Consider the following 16,147-nt stretch of genomic DNA (forward strand, 5'->3'; position numbering starts at 1 on the left):
CAGGAGACAGAATTGGAATGAGGCACCATAGACAACCACAAGTATCATTAAAGGTGGAAAGCATAGCTGGCTACACAATTTTTCTTTTTTAGGAAATAACTGGTGTATGTAGATTTTTATTCCTTGGGGTGGAATGTATGTCTGTTTTACATTTGTATCGCAGACCACCATTCGTGGGAGAAATAAGGATAACAAAAATAATAAAGCCTCATTTTGTAAAACTTCATAATTTAAAATAGGCCTTGTTTTCTTGGGCCACTGGAAGTACATTGCTTTCCATAAAGGGTAGGTGGTCCCCACCTCCCCAGCTATATAAACAGCTCAAATAAGTTTGCAGCAATTTTTTAAAAACCCTTAAACTAAATATGAAGTGGTTTAAGTTAAACTAGGTTGTTTCTCGTCCATGGAGGACTGAAATAGAATGTTTGTTTCCACTTTAGAGAGTTTTACTTTTTCATTATTTCCTTCCCTAATTAGACTCTCTTAGCCATGCAAGTGGTCTCAGCTCACTTGTTAGGTATTATCGTTATTATAGCCCTCTTTCCTAACATGGGTCAACTTGGAAAAGAGAACACTTTAGGAATGGCATTGATGTTTTTTTTTTTTGGGGGGGGAGGCCAACTTGAATTCATGTATCTTTCCATCTATTTAAGCCTCAAATAAGTGAACTGAAACAAATTTTAGTTTAATAGTCATCTTTACTTTAGGGTCTGGTCTTATTAGAAAGCACATACCAGTATGTAGCATGCACTTCATTACCATGCCCCTCCTCTGTGCCAGACCTACAAGGCAGTAGACCTAGTGGTGGAAACAGAGACAAGATGCTTTAAAATTTTTTTTACAAATGATCTCATAGCATGTGGAAGGATGCTATGGCCACTTATTTTTCCTTCACTACAGACTACTAGCCCACATCTGTGAAGAATCAAATAGCATGCCCCCGAGTGCAGCCACTGCCATCGTGTATGTTAAATCCTGTGCCCTCTGCCTTGTTTTTCTAACTAGCTGGAATATGCTGGCCAAGCACCAGGTCGTGTTCATTACATCCTCTCTGGGCTCAGAGTCATGGACACTTTTCAAGTAAAGAAGTGACACACATCTTGCCTAGGTTGCATTTCTGTGACATCCGGCAGGCCTACAAAAACACTTTCAGGAGGAAAAGGAAAAGAATGACAAAGGCAGCTGAGAACCACATTACTGTCCTCGTCCTGGCTGTTGAATAACATCCTGAGAAATGGGAGCTGGGTGGATGATTTACAACTTTAAATTACAAATCAAGACTAAAAAAAATCTGGGGGCCATTCTACAAGAGGAAGGACCTGTGACTTAAAAGCACAATTTCCCCACAGATGATAAACTTAGTTGAAACATTGGTAGGTTCAATGACTTTGGGGATATATTTTCTTAAGCCTTGGTTGGTGCCAGTGGCTGCTACTTAATGTTATAAAATTGTCATGAACTAGGGAAGGATTTTTTTCCAAAATGAAAATAGCTTTTATTTTTGTTTGTATTGTTTAAAAGGGTACATGTTAACTGTAAATAATATTAATAATAAACCTCTTACAAAGCATAAGGAAAACAAAGGCAAACTTTGAGTACATACAAAATATACTTTCAAATAAGAGTATTGATGTTGCATATCCTCTCTCCCTCAGTGATATAGGGTGGAGCTGCTGATTCTTTCTAACTGTAAGACCCAGTACTGGTGATGGGGACACGGAGGAGAGAAAGACATGGTCCCTGCCCTAGAGGATCTCACAACTGGGGATGAGGAAGATGTAAAGACAGATAATTGGAATTTAATTTGGTACTTGCTGTTACTGAATTTTGAACTGGATCAGCAAGGAAGAAACTAACCCCATGTGGGGGAGTTTGAGGAGTGCATTATAAGTTTGGCTTGTAAGATGATAGGGTTAGGTCAGGGGAAGAGGAGGCAGGTATCCATGGGGAAGTCACCGCATTCAATGACAGTCAGCTGGGAAAAGGCCGTGAGTCTTCTAGAAACCATGAAGGATTTCAAGTGCTTGGAGCATAGGATGAATAATGGAGGGGAGGGAGAGAGATGCGGCTGGACAGTGGGCTGGGGTCAGATTATGAAAATTCTGTATTGATTAGCAGATAGTTCCTGTTTTCTTCCTTCTCTCAGCTGATTCTAGGAACAGTACTTTATTTCCCTTCATCATGCGGATGAGTAAATGTAATCCTATGTACCTTGGCATTCCCAAGAAACTAAAGAGCTGGTGAAAGGACAAACAGTTCCCAAAATACTTGCAAATGTAGAGTAGTAAATAATGGTTACAAAAGTTACATGTTGCAAAAATTTTCAACAATGTCTTGTAATTATTGTAATTTGGGCCAACTGACCAAATCCACAGAAGACCTGCAGTTCCCTGTGAGCTGGGACAGTTTGACAAGTCCCATAACATGGCTGCACATAGAAGGAGTGTCTGCAAGACCAGGATCAAACTCCAGAAATCGGCAGCCTGGTCCCCACAGACTTGATCTTCCACCTTCCAGAGGAGGGCGATCTGACTTTCCTACACTGGTGTCTGTGAGGGAAGTAGGTGCCTGCCTCAAGAAAGGCAGGAAGCCACCACTTAGTAAGTGCCCTTTCTAGCCATGAGCCTAACAAGTGAACAAATCTCAGATTCACCAGAAAGGACAACTGGGCATTGGCAGCAGGTGAGTTGAAGAGGACGAAGCAGTTGCTAATTCCAGCTCAAATCCTGCTGCTCTTTTAAGATGATAGCAGGTCCTTGCCTTGCCGGTAGTCCTCAGACTGAAATCGCTTGACTTCCAACTATTTCCAACAGCCAGTATTTGCATTTCTTTGCCTTTGGCTTCCCCAATTTCACAAGCCATTCTGCTAACACACATGGCATATGCATATGTGAGGAATGAATGCTGTCCCATGGCATCCTACAACCAGTGATGGGAGTTGGTGTTTTGTAAACTTCCAAAACTCCTTTACCCCTCAAATGAAATAAACTCTCCCTAGAATTTCCCAGGCTTCTTTTTGAGCCGTTTCCCTTCTTTTCTCACTCTTCTATTCCCCTATTGGTTTCCTGAAGTTTTCAGGAAAATAAATGATTTGCACTTAAATCATCTCAGGGTCTGTCTGTTTCTGGGAACCCCAATCCAAGACAAAGACATTTCTAGGACTTTCCCAAGCCATTGCAATCTGCCCTGCTGTGAATATTTGAGAACGTACATCTATAACACAGAGTTTAGCATCTGATGGTTTTCTGGTTGCATTTGCTTTTCATTTATTTAGTGCATGAATACACACACTCCCAACCCACCATAAGCACTCTGAAGGACGGAACCATACCTTACACCTCCTCGTGGCCCTGGCACAACCCCCCTCAAGTAATTAGTTTATAGCAGGTGGCTCACTGGTACTTGCCAACTAACTGTTCCATAGAGACTGGGACTTGGCTGACCATCAGTGTCTTGTACTAGTAGATGGCATCTGATGACATGGCAGGTTGTGTTTGAGGAGGCCAGGAAAACTACAGACATTGGGTTCCAGTCAACAGTTATGGATACTGGTTTTTCAGGATGTGTCAGTCTCCATCCCATGTGGTCCCCAAAGTGTCCGGACCAGCTCATTGAGTGTTACTCAGAAACTTAAATCAGAATCCATAATTTAACAAGATGCCCAGGTGGTGTGTATGCACATGAAAGTGTAAGCAGTACTGCTCCTGAGGATCCAGGCCCTACAGGATTTATCTGCTATAGAACCTGAGGGAGTCTAGACATGTCCACATGTATACATACATGCTTGACACACACACAGCTATACCCAATTTTCTTTGCAAGAACCACTTGATTTTATGTAAATAATCAGTAACCTTTAACAGTCATAATCTTTGACAATGTCAGTATATACATGAAGTCAGGAAATATCATGCATTACCTACAATACAGTTTATGAATATTTATCACACACCTGCTGTATGCAAGGCACTGTATGCAAGTGCAAAGTTAAATAAAATCCAATCCCTCTGCTATAAAAAGGAGCTTTTTTATTCACTTAGAAATGATCCTTTACTCACTTGAGCCCAGGAGTTCAAGGCAGTGAGCTATGATTGTGCCACTATATTCCAGTAGCACAATAAAATAAAAGAAAAAAAATGATCCTTTAATAGGCAAAAATTGTGATGCATTGACACTTTTGTGTAATATTCTTAGAATTCCTCACTCCATCCCCACTCCTGCATAAAGGGAGAGGGTGTTCCTAAATAATGGTTTACACGGAATATCATAGGTGGATATATACAAGTCTTTCGTATAGCTTAAGTTCTTGTTTTTATTTTTTAATGTTATTTGATTTTTTTGTAGCTCAAGCAGGATCTGAAAGCATTCCCAGAACTCCCTATAGGATTTGACACAGAGGTATTATCACTATGATGTAAAATTGTGTAACAATTGTACCCTCAAAATATATGAAGAGAGTACTTGAAAGTAGATAAATTTTGTTGCAAAGACATGACTAACTATACTGTCTTGGAATTATATTTACATTTCAGCCTTCTTCATTATTTATCAAAAAAGTTAAGCCCGAATTTATTTTATGGTGAATAGGGCTTAGGAACTTGGTAGTGGTTTACATGAACTGAGCTGAAGCCCTCTAAGAAAATATGCATCTAACAGTTGGCTTAGCAGCAATACACTATGACACTAAAATGTTCACAAGTATAGATCATAATATTAACCAGAATGGTTGCTGTTATCTACGTGTATTCATGTAGATAACATGTAAGAAATTACACCGAGAGGGTATCTTGACATCAGTTTATTTCTTGCTAAGTAGTAAAGTAAATGAAGAACTATTTGTTGCTTTTTAAGATTAATAAATATGAGATAAATAGAAAATAGATGTTTCCAGAACTGTTGATGAGTAAATGAAAGTGGTCTGGGTAATGTTTCCCTATCTACCTTCAGTGCAGTATAGATCCTATAGAGGTCTAAACATCTAACAATTCACTCAGAAAAGTAGAAAATAAACCTTTCTAACCATCTTGCTTCATTGAAATCTTTATTTACTCTGCATGGTTGATTTTTTTAATCTCTGGATTAGACTAAACTCCTACTCCTGTCTACATTCTCTCCAGCTCTTCCTTCTGCTGCTTTGTGCTTTAAGAGGGCAAACTTCCTTCAGCTGTAGGCAGCATTCTCCCACAATAAGGGTTCCTATCTCATTCAAATCTTCGTTTCTTCATCCAGAAGAGTTTCCAGAGCCCACCTTCTCCATGACAGCTACACATTTCTAAAGCACTGTTTGTCTACCAACTCCTCCTTCTTGACTAGTAAATACAGAATAAAGGTGGGGGGTAAGAGAGTGATAGAGGGGCAACAGCAAAAGTTACAAATATTCCCTGAAGGAAACAATTCTACCTTCCCTCATCTTATGGAGTGAGAATAACCTCAAAGGCAAAATGCATGGATTTGAGCATCCCATACAATATACATAATAGGCACTGTAGATACAGTGAGGTGACTCTTCTGTTCTTCTATTGAAAAATGGCAAGATTAAACCATCGTTAAGATCTCAACATAACCCTATCTAAAAGTCCTAAACCATTTTATTCTATTTCCACCATTTACATAAAGGGGAGCTCACAAATGAGTGGAAACAAATTTGGAAACTGATGGTTTTCTCCAGGCAAGCATATTTCAGACTTTTTCTTTTGCAGACATCCTAACTAGGGGTATCTTCACAACCCCACTCTATTAACTGAAATTTGTTTCCATTCATTTATTCACTTGTTCATTCTCTGCTTACTTCTAGAAAGCAATTAAGGCAGTTCATAAGGAAATCACAGTTGCTGTGAAACCAAAAATAAAAATTAACTCAAGGAAAAATCCTTGAACTAAAAAAAGGAGTGTTGGAAAGATTGGTGGGTAACGTACCAGAGAAATTATTACTACATCAAACTTTCCCTAGCTAAGGAAATCACCAATCCAAGGCAAGGTTTACACTTTTGCAAAATGCATTTTTCCATTTTATTCTTCTCTATAAGTAATGAAATATACCCAAATCTTTCTGTCTAACCTGTATTTTGAGTGTTACATCTCAACTACCATGAATAAAACATCCTGGCTATTTGTTTTGAAAATAAGTAGGTGCAAAGAAAAATAGGCACCTTGCATCTAATTATCTAATGAGTAAATTATGTCATGTAATGAGTAAATTATGGAAAGTTCAATTGTAGCTGATGTGTGGTTCAACTGAGTTAAATCTTACCATATTGTTCCTTTTTCTAATGAGCTAAAAGCATATACTTTTTTCCTGGCAAAAAGTTCAAATACAATCAGCCTCTCTCTTTTTATTTCTATTTTCTTTCTTTTTGGACCCATAATAAGCATCATTCTTCAAAATGATTTCCATGATTGGGCCAGAAGGCCTGTAGTTACTTTTCTCTTTCACTCAGAGATTGCACCTCATTTACTAAACAGATATTGTGTAATTAAAGATGGGCTGTTTCTTTGAGTTCTCTAGAAATTTTTCAATTCTAAAGTCCCCAGTGGTCTTTCAAAAAGTTCGTTTGATTGAAGCAAAAGCAATAGTGGAGCCATTGTTCAGGATAATCAGTGAGAGGTCATTTACATGAGGGGACTATGGCATGGTGGGAGAAGAAAATGTGGCTCAGTATAATTCATTCTGGGTCCCTTGAGCCCACACAAAAGATTTACCTTTAAGAGGCTAAGTTCCCAAGCCCCTAGTTTTTAGAGAGTAAATCCAAACTATAGAACCTCTAAATCTTTTATCAATTCATAAAATAATACTATGTTTGAAGCTAAAATTAGACTTCTATAAGCTTTAAGATTCTGTAATTATTTGGGGGTCAATGCAACAAAAAATGCTGGAAAATAAACTCTTAGCACACATGGAGGGGGATTTGGGTTTTTAAACACAGACATGGCCACATTGAATGCTATTTGGGGAAAAATAATTTGAAATTGAAAAAAACTTATTTGACAGCAGACCATGTCAAGTTCTCTGCCCTTTAAAAAATTCAAACTAAAGACATAATTTATTATCTCAAATAGCATAGCATAAAGTTAAGCCACCTCTCATATCCTCTGATTTCTATTTTAAATCCTAAGTCAATTTCATTCAAACATCTTTTTGGGAAAGATGTACTACGTTCCACACTTAACCTTAGCCATAATTGTTTTATAATTAAAAAATTATACCTTGCTTTTTTTCTCAAGGGTGGGGTTTACTTTAGCATTCTGTGCAAAATGCATAGACCTGAACTAAATCCAACTTATCCTTAATTTTTAACATGTTACAAAATTTAAGATTCGTATAAAACAAAGAATACATCTGTTTTCATCAGCTGTTTTTTCACTTTTATTACTGGGATTTATTTTAAAAAATTGTTTTGCCCAGACAGCTTTGTTTTACTAAGCATGATTTATTACTCTCCCATGAGCCCACATAAACTGTGTGTTCCTGAATCAAAAATAATGAAGAATGGAAACTTATTCCTTTTACAATTGACTAAATGATCATTTAAAATATGTAAATATGTTTAAATTCTAATAGGGTTTTTTTATCAATGGGTAGAAAAATATATTCAATTACCCCAAGCTGATATACAGAAAAATTGAGACACAATCAAAAGATAAAAGAAAGAATTGAAGAAAGTGACTTTTGTAATGCTATTCTAAAAATTAGCTCAAAGTTGGAGAATTATCTACCTAAGAAAGAGATTAACAAGGTTTTTATTTATTTATTTTCTGCTTTGTTCCACAAAAAAAATTTCAGGCAGCTTTCCTCTTGATGTTCTGTTAAAAGATTATTGACTCTTAGCTTTTGAATATGATTAACATTTGATGTCTACTTTCTTGGCAAGCATTTTACATGTATTTTATGCTAATATTTTAAGGCTAAAAGGGCATTTTCTTGTCTGCATGGCATAATTTTTAAAGAATGAAATTTATTAATTGTAAAAATACCTTGGAATTTAAAGATTACTAGATAGCTTGACCTTTACTGGCTTCCGTACTTCAATAACAGCAACTTTTTTGAAGAATTGAAAAGACTGTAATATTTTTACTTCAGAAATAGGAAAAGATTGAAAAAGACTGAGGAATAATTACAAAGAGAAAACGATATAGGTATCTAGATATCTAAAATAATGAGCTAAATTTGGGTTCAGGTCACAAAGAAAAGTTTAAGTTGTATAGTGTTTTGATGTAATCATGTAACTGCTTTTAAAGGAGAAATTGGCTTTCTTGGTGAAATGTTGAGGATATTTCAATTCTAGGTAAAGTTTTTTGCAAGTTACCAAAACACTGGCTCACATTTGCTTATATTGAGTTGGTTTGGGGGTCTTGGACATTTCTAGAACTTCCCAACCATTATCAATTCTCAATATAAATTAACTGGGAAAAATTAAAGGGCTATATAGTTTCTAAAATGGCTTGTTTTCATTTTTGTTATAATTCAAATATATCTGCATTCATGTTTAAGATTTTTGATACTCAAGTAATAATAACTAATGTTGATTTAACATTTCTGTATGCCAGGCATTTTTTAACTCACTGAAGTCTCATAATCTATGATGGTCAGTATTAGGTGTCAACTTGACTGGATTGAGGGATGCCTAGATGGCTGGTAAAGTATTGTTTTTGGGTGTGTTGCTCTGGCCCATTTGTCGAGTAACCTGAAAGGCAGGTAGTTTTGAGTGGGGCCCAGACTAGAAGTCTCTGCAACAGGTCTAAGCTACTGTGCAAGCTGCTGTACCTCTTGGGCCATGACTCAGCAAATCTAGTGGTGCATGAGGTATCAGTGGTAGATAGGGATGCTGTCGGGAGCCTTTGTCAGGTCCTCATAGGTGAATCATATTTGAGCCCGCCCTTTAGGATTCTAGAGCAAGGCCCTATCATCTTCTGTAGATAACTCCTTTTTTTTTTTCTTTGAGACAGGGTCTCACTCTTGCCAGGCTGGAGTGCAGTGGCGTGATCTTGGCTCACTGCAACCTCCACCTCCCAGGTTCAAACAATTCTTCTGCCTCAGCCCCCTAAGTAGCTGGGACTACAGGTGCACACCACCATGCCCAGCTAATTTTTGTATTTTTAGTAGAGATGGTGTTTCACCATGTTGGCCAGGATAGTCTCGATCTCCTGACCTCGTGATCCACCCACCTTGGCCTCCCAAAGTGCTGGGATTACAGGCTTGAGCCACCACTCCTCGTCAATAACTCTTTTTGAGAGACAGCTTTGGCCTGCTAGTGGGCCTTGGTAGAAACTGAATATTTGACTACAGGTCACCAAGTTTGTATGTGACCTGAACTGCCTGTCATGAACTGGGTGCTTTCTGACCCATCACGACAAAATTGGGCGTGCACTGCAGTATTCCATCATCAAAGAGAAGTGGTATATACATGATCAGGGTTGAGCAGGTTGTGAGAACACAAATAAGTTACATGAAGAAGTAGCTTAAATGCCCATGGTCTCCACTCCTGCTACCCTGCCTTCTGTCTCCCAGCCTGTACCTATGGCCTTATGGGGAGTTTCCTGTGATCGGTTGACAGAGGAAGAGACGAGGGCATGGTTTACAAATGGCTCTGCATGATATGCGGAACCAACCAAAAGTAGACAGCTGCAGCACTATAGGACCTCTCTGGGACATGCCTAAAGGACAGTGGTAAAGGAAAATCTTCCCAGTGGGGAGAACTTCAAGCAATGCATGTGGTTGTGCACTTTGCTTAGAAGAAGATGTAGCCAGACATGCAGGTATATACATGGGTTGTAGCCAATGGTTTGGCTGGATGGTCAGGGACTTGGAAGGGATATGATTAGAAAATTTGTGACACAGAACAATAGACAAGCAGAGAGCCAAATCATGAATGAAGTCCCATTAACAATTGCTACAAAGAGAATAAAATACCTAGGAATACAGTTAACAAGGGAAGTGAAAGGCCTCTTCAAAGAGAACTACAAACCACTGTTCAAGGAAATCAGAGAGGACACAAACAAATGAAAAACACATTCCATTCTCATTGATAGGAAGAATCAATATCGTGAAAACGGCCATACTGCCTATAGATTCAACGCTATTCCCACTAAACTACCATTAACATTCTTCACAGAATTAGAAAAAACTACTTTAAAATTCATATGGAACCAAAAAAGAGCCCGTATAGCCAAGACATTCCTAAACAAAAAGAATAAAGCTGGAGGAATCACACTATCCAACTTCAAACTGTACTACAAGACTACAGTAACAGACACATAGACCAATGGAACAGAATAGAGATCTCAGAAATAAGACCACACATCTACAACCATCTGACCTTCAACAAACCTGACAAAAAGCAAGCAATGGGGAAAGGATTCCCTATTTAATAAATGGTGCTGGGAGAAGTAGCTAGCCATATGTAGAAAATTGAAACTGGATCCTTTCCTTATACAAAAATTAACTCAAGATGGATTAAAGACTTAAATGTAAAACCCAAAATGATCAAAACCCTAGAAGAAAATCTAGGTAATATCATTCAGGACATAGTCATGGGCAAAGATTTCATGATAAAAATGTCAAAAGCAATTGCAACAAAAGCAAAAATTGACAAATGGGATCTAATTAAAGAGCTTCTGCACAGAAAAATAAACTATCATCAGAGTGAACAGATAATCTACAGAATGGGAGAAGATTTTTGCAATCTATCCATCTGACAAAAGTCTAATACCTAGAATCTACAAGGAACTTAAACAAATTTACAAGAAAAAAACAAACAACCCAATTAAAAAGTGGACAAAGAACATGAATAGCCACTTCTCAAAAGAAGACATACATGTGATCAACAAACATAAGAAAAAAAGCTCAATATCACTGATCATTAAAGAAATGCAAATCAAAACCACAATGAGATATCATCTCACACCAGTCAGAATGGCAATTATTAAAAAGTCAAGAAACAATAGATGCTGGCAAGGCCATGGAGAAATAGGAATGCTTTTACACTATTGGTGGGAATGTAAATTAGTTTACCCATTGTAGAAGACAGTGTGGCAATTCCTTAAAGACCTAGGAGGCAGAAATACTATTTGACCCAGCAATCTCATTACTGGGTACATACACAAAGGAATATAAATCATTCTGTTGTAAAGATACATGCACTAGTATGTTCACTGCAGCACTATTCACAATAGCAAAGACATGGAATCAACACAAATGCCCATCAATGATGGACTGGATAAAGAAAATGTGGTACATATACACCATGGAATATTACACAGCCATAAAAAGGAATGAGATCATGTCCTTTGCAGGAACATGGATGGAGCTGGAAGCCATTATCCTCAGCAAACTAAAACAGGAACAGAAAATCAAACACCACATGTTCTCACTTAAAAGTGGGAGCTGAACAATGAGAACACATGAACACAGGGTGGGGAACAACACACACTGGAGCCTGCAGCGAGGGTGGGGCAAGGGAAAGCATCAGGAAGAATAGATAATGCATGCAGGGCTTAATACTTAGTGATGGGGTGATAGGTGCAGCCAAACACTATGGCACACATTTACCTATGTAACAAACCTGCATATCCTGCACATGTATCCCAGGAGTTAAAATACAATTAAATTAAAAAGAAAAGAAAATTGGTGACACAGAGAAGGAAACAACAAACACTGGGGTCTACTCGAGGCAGGAGGGTGGGAAGAGGGAGAGGAGCGGAAAAGATAACTATTGGGTACTGGGCCTAATACCTGGGTGATGAAATAATATGTACAACAAACCCCCATGATATATGTTTACCTATATAACAAACCTTCACTTGCACCCCCAAACCTAAAATAAAAGTTTAAAAAAAATAGAAAATTGGTGACAAAGAAATTTTTGGGAAGAGATATGTGGATGGACCTCTCTGAGTGGTCAAAAACTGTGAAGATATTTGTGTCCCCTGTGTACACTCAGCAAAGGGTGACCTTGACGAGGAGGATTTTAATAATCAAGTGGATATGATGCCCCACTCTGTTGACACCATTCAGGCTCTTTCCCCAACCACTCCTGTCATCACACAATGGGCTTATGAACACAGTGGCCATGGTGTCAGAGAAGGAGGTTATTCATGGGCTCAGCAACATGGACTTCCACTCACAAAGGCTGATCTGGCTACTGCCATCGCTGACTGCCCAATCTGCCAGCAGCAGAGACCAGCAATGAGCCCTCTATATGGCACTATTCCTTGGGGTGTTCAGCCAGCTACCTGTGGCAGGTTAATTACATTGGACCACTTCCATTATTGAAGGGACAGGGTTTGTTCTTACTGGAGTACTCTTACTCAGGATATGGATTTGCCTTTCCTACATGCAATTCTTCTGCCAAGACTACCATCCATGGACTTGCAGAACTGCCTTGTTGACTGCCATGGTATTACACATAGCATTGCTTTTGACCAAGGAACTCACTCTACAGACAGAAATGCAGCAATGCATTCATGATCGTGGTATTCACTGGTCTTACCATGCTCCCCTTGATCCTGAAGCAGCTGGCTTGAGAGAACAATAGAATGGCTATTTGAAGTCATAATTACAATGCCAACCAGGTGACAATACTTTGCAGGGTTGGGGAAAAGTTCTTCAGAAGGCTGTATATGCTTTGAATCAGCATCTAGTATATGGTACCGTTTCTCCCATAGGTAGGATTCACAGGTCCAGGAATCAACGGGTGGAAGTAGAAGGGACACCACTCACCATTACCCCTAGTGAGCCACTAGCAACATTTTTGCTTCATATTCCCATGACATTATGTTCTGCTGGCTTAGAGGCCTTAGTTTCAGGGTGAGATATGCTGCTCTCAAGATAGTAAGTACTCACGAGATCTGGTTGTTTAAGTGTGTGGCACCTTCCCACCCTTTTTCTGCTTTCACCATGTGATCTGCCTACTCCTGCTTTGCCTTCTGCCATAAGTAAAACTCCCTGAGGCTTCCCACAGAAGCAGATTGCAGAACTATGCTTCAGGAACAGTCTGCAGAACCATGAACCAATTAAACCTCTTTTCTTATAAATTGCCCAGTCTCAAGTATTATTTATAGCAATGCAAGAATGGACTAACACATGACTCCTCTATGAGACAGATACCGTGATTAACCCCTTTTAATAAACTGAGCCATGCAAGGTTAAATAACTTGCCCAAGGTCCATGTCTGGTTAGCTACAGTGCCAGATTCAAACTTAGGAAAAAGCTTCTGAACCCACTTTATAAACAACTATATTATTGCACTTGCCTTCTCAGACAAATAAGGCACAGCTAGGAAGGCTTTACATGGTACTACTACCTTTTCATTCCTCGAAGGTAAAATTTGCTATGTTAATGTTTATCCAAAGAAAATCTTTCACATGTATTGACATTTAGAACAGTCGACACTTTCCTTGCTAGTCCCTTACCCATCAATTCTACTTTGCATGCAGTAAGAAAGCTTCTTGAAACCCAAATGCCTGATAATATCTCTGGGGTGGAGAAACTTAACCCATCGCTCAGACAGACCAGCTGAATCCAACAGAAAGGTGGTGCTAGCAGGGTTTTAATAGCTTTGTCTCAGTTGTTGTTCTGGATTTTCTAAAGTGGTTATAAACCCACCAGCCAATGAGAGTATTTGAGATTTTATTTTAAGGCTTAGTATCTCAAGCTCTGAACAGACAACAAAACTGGAGGTAACAAAAGTCTTCCAATAGAGTAGGAAAAACAATCATATACCTGCAGTATATGGAAATTTACCTCCTCCAGAGTGATGACCACAACATGGCACATGGATACATATGTAACAAACCTGCACATTGTGCACATGTACCCTAAAACCTAAAGTATAATAATAATAAAAAAAAGAAAAAGGAAGAAAAAAATGGCTTTTAAAACCTGATATTGGTTTCTCTGCAAGGGAAGTATGAAGAAGAAGAAGAAAGAGAGATGGGGTAGGAAGGGGCTCACAGATGCTGCCAATGTTATCGATAATTTCCTGTTATGGTACATATATTTATATATATTATTTCATATGTAGCATATATTCCATAATGTCAAAGAAAAATACAGTCATTGAATATTTGCTATGTGCCAAATAGTATACCTGATATTGAAAAGAATAATCTTTATAATAAAACATTCAGGCTGTACTAAGTAACTTATTTTTAAATTCATTGATATTTCTGGCGTCATCAGATCATATTAAAAATAATACTAATAATAATTCGTTGATAGCATTGTTTTATCACCTACTCTATGCTAGATACTTTACAACTATTTTTTCATTGTTCCTCACAACATCATGACGGAGTTGTGTCAGCTAAGATGAATTTGGTAATAGCATATGCAACTAAAGCTGATTCAGAAGAAAAATATATATTATCTCCTATAACAAGAAGCCTGGAAAACATGGTGGGTCCCAGGTTTGTTCAGAAGTTCCACAACATCATCAAGAACCCTTGATAAGCTTCTTTCCATTCTCTCTCTACCATCATCAGTAGATTTGAATTGGCCCCATAAACATACCCCTCACACTTGCAAAGATAGCTGCCCAGATCCAGGTAGTGCATATAGGTACAACAATGTCTGGTTAAGGAACAGGGATGTGTTCTTCCATCTCTTTTTATCTGGGAGGAAAACATTTTTCAGTAGTCTTCTACCCCAGAAAACTTCACATCAGGTCCAGTTGCCCAGGATTAAATCACATACCCAAGCCCTAGTTTAAAAGGAGCCTGAGAAATAGAATAGCTATTTTCACTTTATAGCAGGCTGGGGGTTATACCAATAAGAAAGAAGGGGATAGGGTGAGATACGATTAGCGATAGGCAATCAAAAGTATCTGCCGCCGAACTGTTAGCTCCAATCTACAGATGAAGCTTAGGCTCAAAGTGGTTAAATAAGATGCTGTGCCTTTTAAATGCACCATTTAGACCAAGCTTGTCCAATCCACAGCCTGTAGGCCACATGAGGCCCAGGACAGCTTTGAATGCAGCCTATCACAAATTCATAAACTTTCTTAAAACATTATGAGAATTTTTTGTGATTTGTTTTTTTAGCTCATCAGCTATTATTAGTGTTAGTGTAGTTTGTGTGTGGCCCAAGACAATTCTTCTTCCGATGTGGCCCAGGGAAGCCAAATGATTGTACACCCTTGATGTAGACCATTGATATAGTTTGGCTATGTCACTGCCGAAATCTCATATTGAATTCCCACATGTTGTGGGAGGGACCCGGTGGGAGGTAATTGAATCATGGGGGCATATCTTTCCCATGCTGTTCTCGTGATACTGAATAAGTCTTATGAGATCTGATGGTTTTAAAAAGAGGAATTCCCCTACATATGTGCTCTCTCTTTGCCTGCTGCCATCCATGTAAGACATGACTTGCTCCTTCTGCCATGATTGTGAAAATGGACTAATACAACCATTTACATTCAAGGTTGATATTGATATATGAGGTTTTGATACTATCATGAAGTTGTTAGCTGGTTGCTTTGTAGTTTCCATTGTGTGACTGCAGGCTATGTATTTAAGTGTGTTTTTGTTTTATTATTTACGAGGTATCATTCTTTCGTTTCATGTTTAGAACTCCCTTAAGGATCTCTTCTAAGGCTGATCTAGTGTTAACAAATTCTCTTACAGCTTCCTTGTCTGGACAATATTTTATTTCTCTTTCATTTATGAAGCTTTAGTATGGTGGGGTATGAAATTCTTTGTTGAAATTTCTTTTCTTTAAGAGTGCTAAGAGGGTGGAGCCAAGATGGCCGAATAGGAGCAGCTCCGGTCTACAGCTCCCAGCCTGAGCGACACAGAAGACGGGTGATTTCTGCATTTCTGCTTGAGGTACCAGTTTCATCTCACTAGGGAGTGCCAAACAGTGGGTGCAGGACAGTCAGTGAAGCGCACTGTGCACGAGCCGAAGCAGGGCGAGGCATTGCCTCACTCGGGAAGTGCAAGGGGTCAAGGAGATCCCTTTCCTAGTCAAAGAAAGGGGTAACAGACGGCACCTGGAAAATCGGGTCAGTCCCACCCTAATACTGCGCTTTTCCAACGGGCCTGGAAAACGGCACACCAGGAGATTGTGTCCCGCACCTGGCTCAGAGGGTCCTATGCCCACGGAGTCTCGATTGCTAGCACAGCAGTCTGAGATCAAACTGCAAGGCAGCAG

At 38.8% G+C, this 16,147-nt stretch overlaps 1 protein-coding gene across 1 annotated transcript in view; it reads left to right on the top strand.

Moving 5' to 3' along the window:
* LOC116463398 (ventricular zone-expressed PH domain-containing protein homolog 1-like) overlaps positions 1 to 15,798 on the top strand; it is a 111,401-nt gene extending 95,603 nt beyond the window's left edge. Inside the window, exon 6 of the mRNA XM_032146486.2 lies at positions 15,717 to 15,798. Coding sequence (XP_032002377.2) covers positions 15,717 to 15,782 — 66 coding nt within the window. The 3' untranslated portion in view covers positions 15,783 to 15,798. The remainder of the gene's footprint in view (positions 1 to 15,716) is intronic.
* Positions 15,799 to 16,147: the final 349 nt, after the last annotated feature.

The sequence above is a fragment of the Hylobates moloch genome, unplaced genomic scaffold (genome assembly GCF_009828535.3).
Source record: "Hylobates moloch isolate HMO894 unplaced genomic scaffold, HMol_V3 SCAFFOLD_35, whole genome shotgun sequence".
NCBI classification, from domain to species: Eukaryota; Metazoa; Chordata; class Mammalia; order Primates; family Hylobatidae; genus Hylobates; species Hylobates moloch.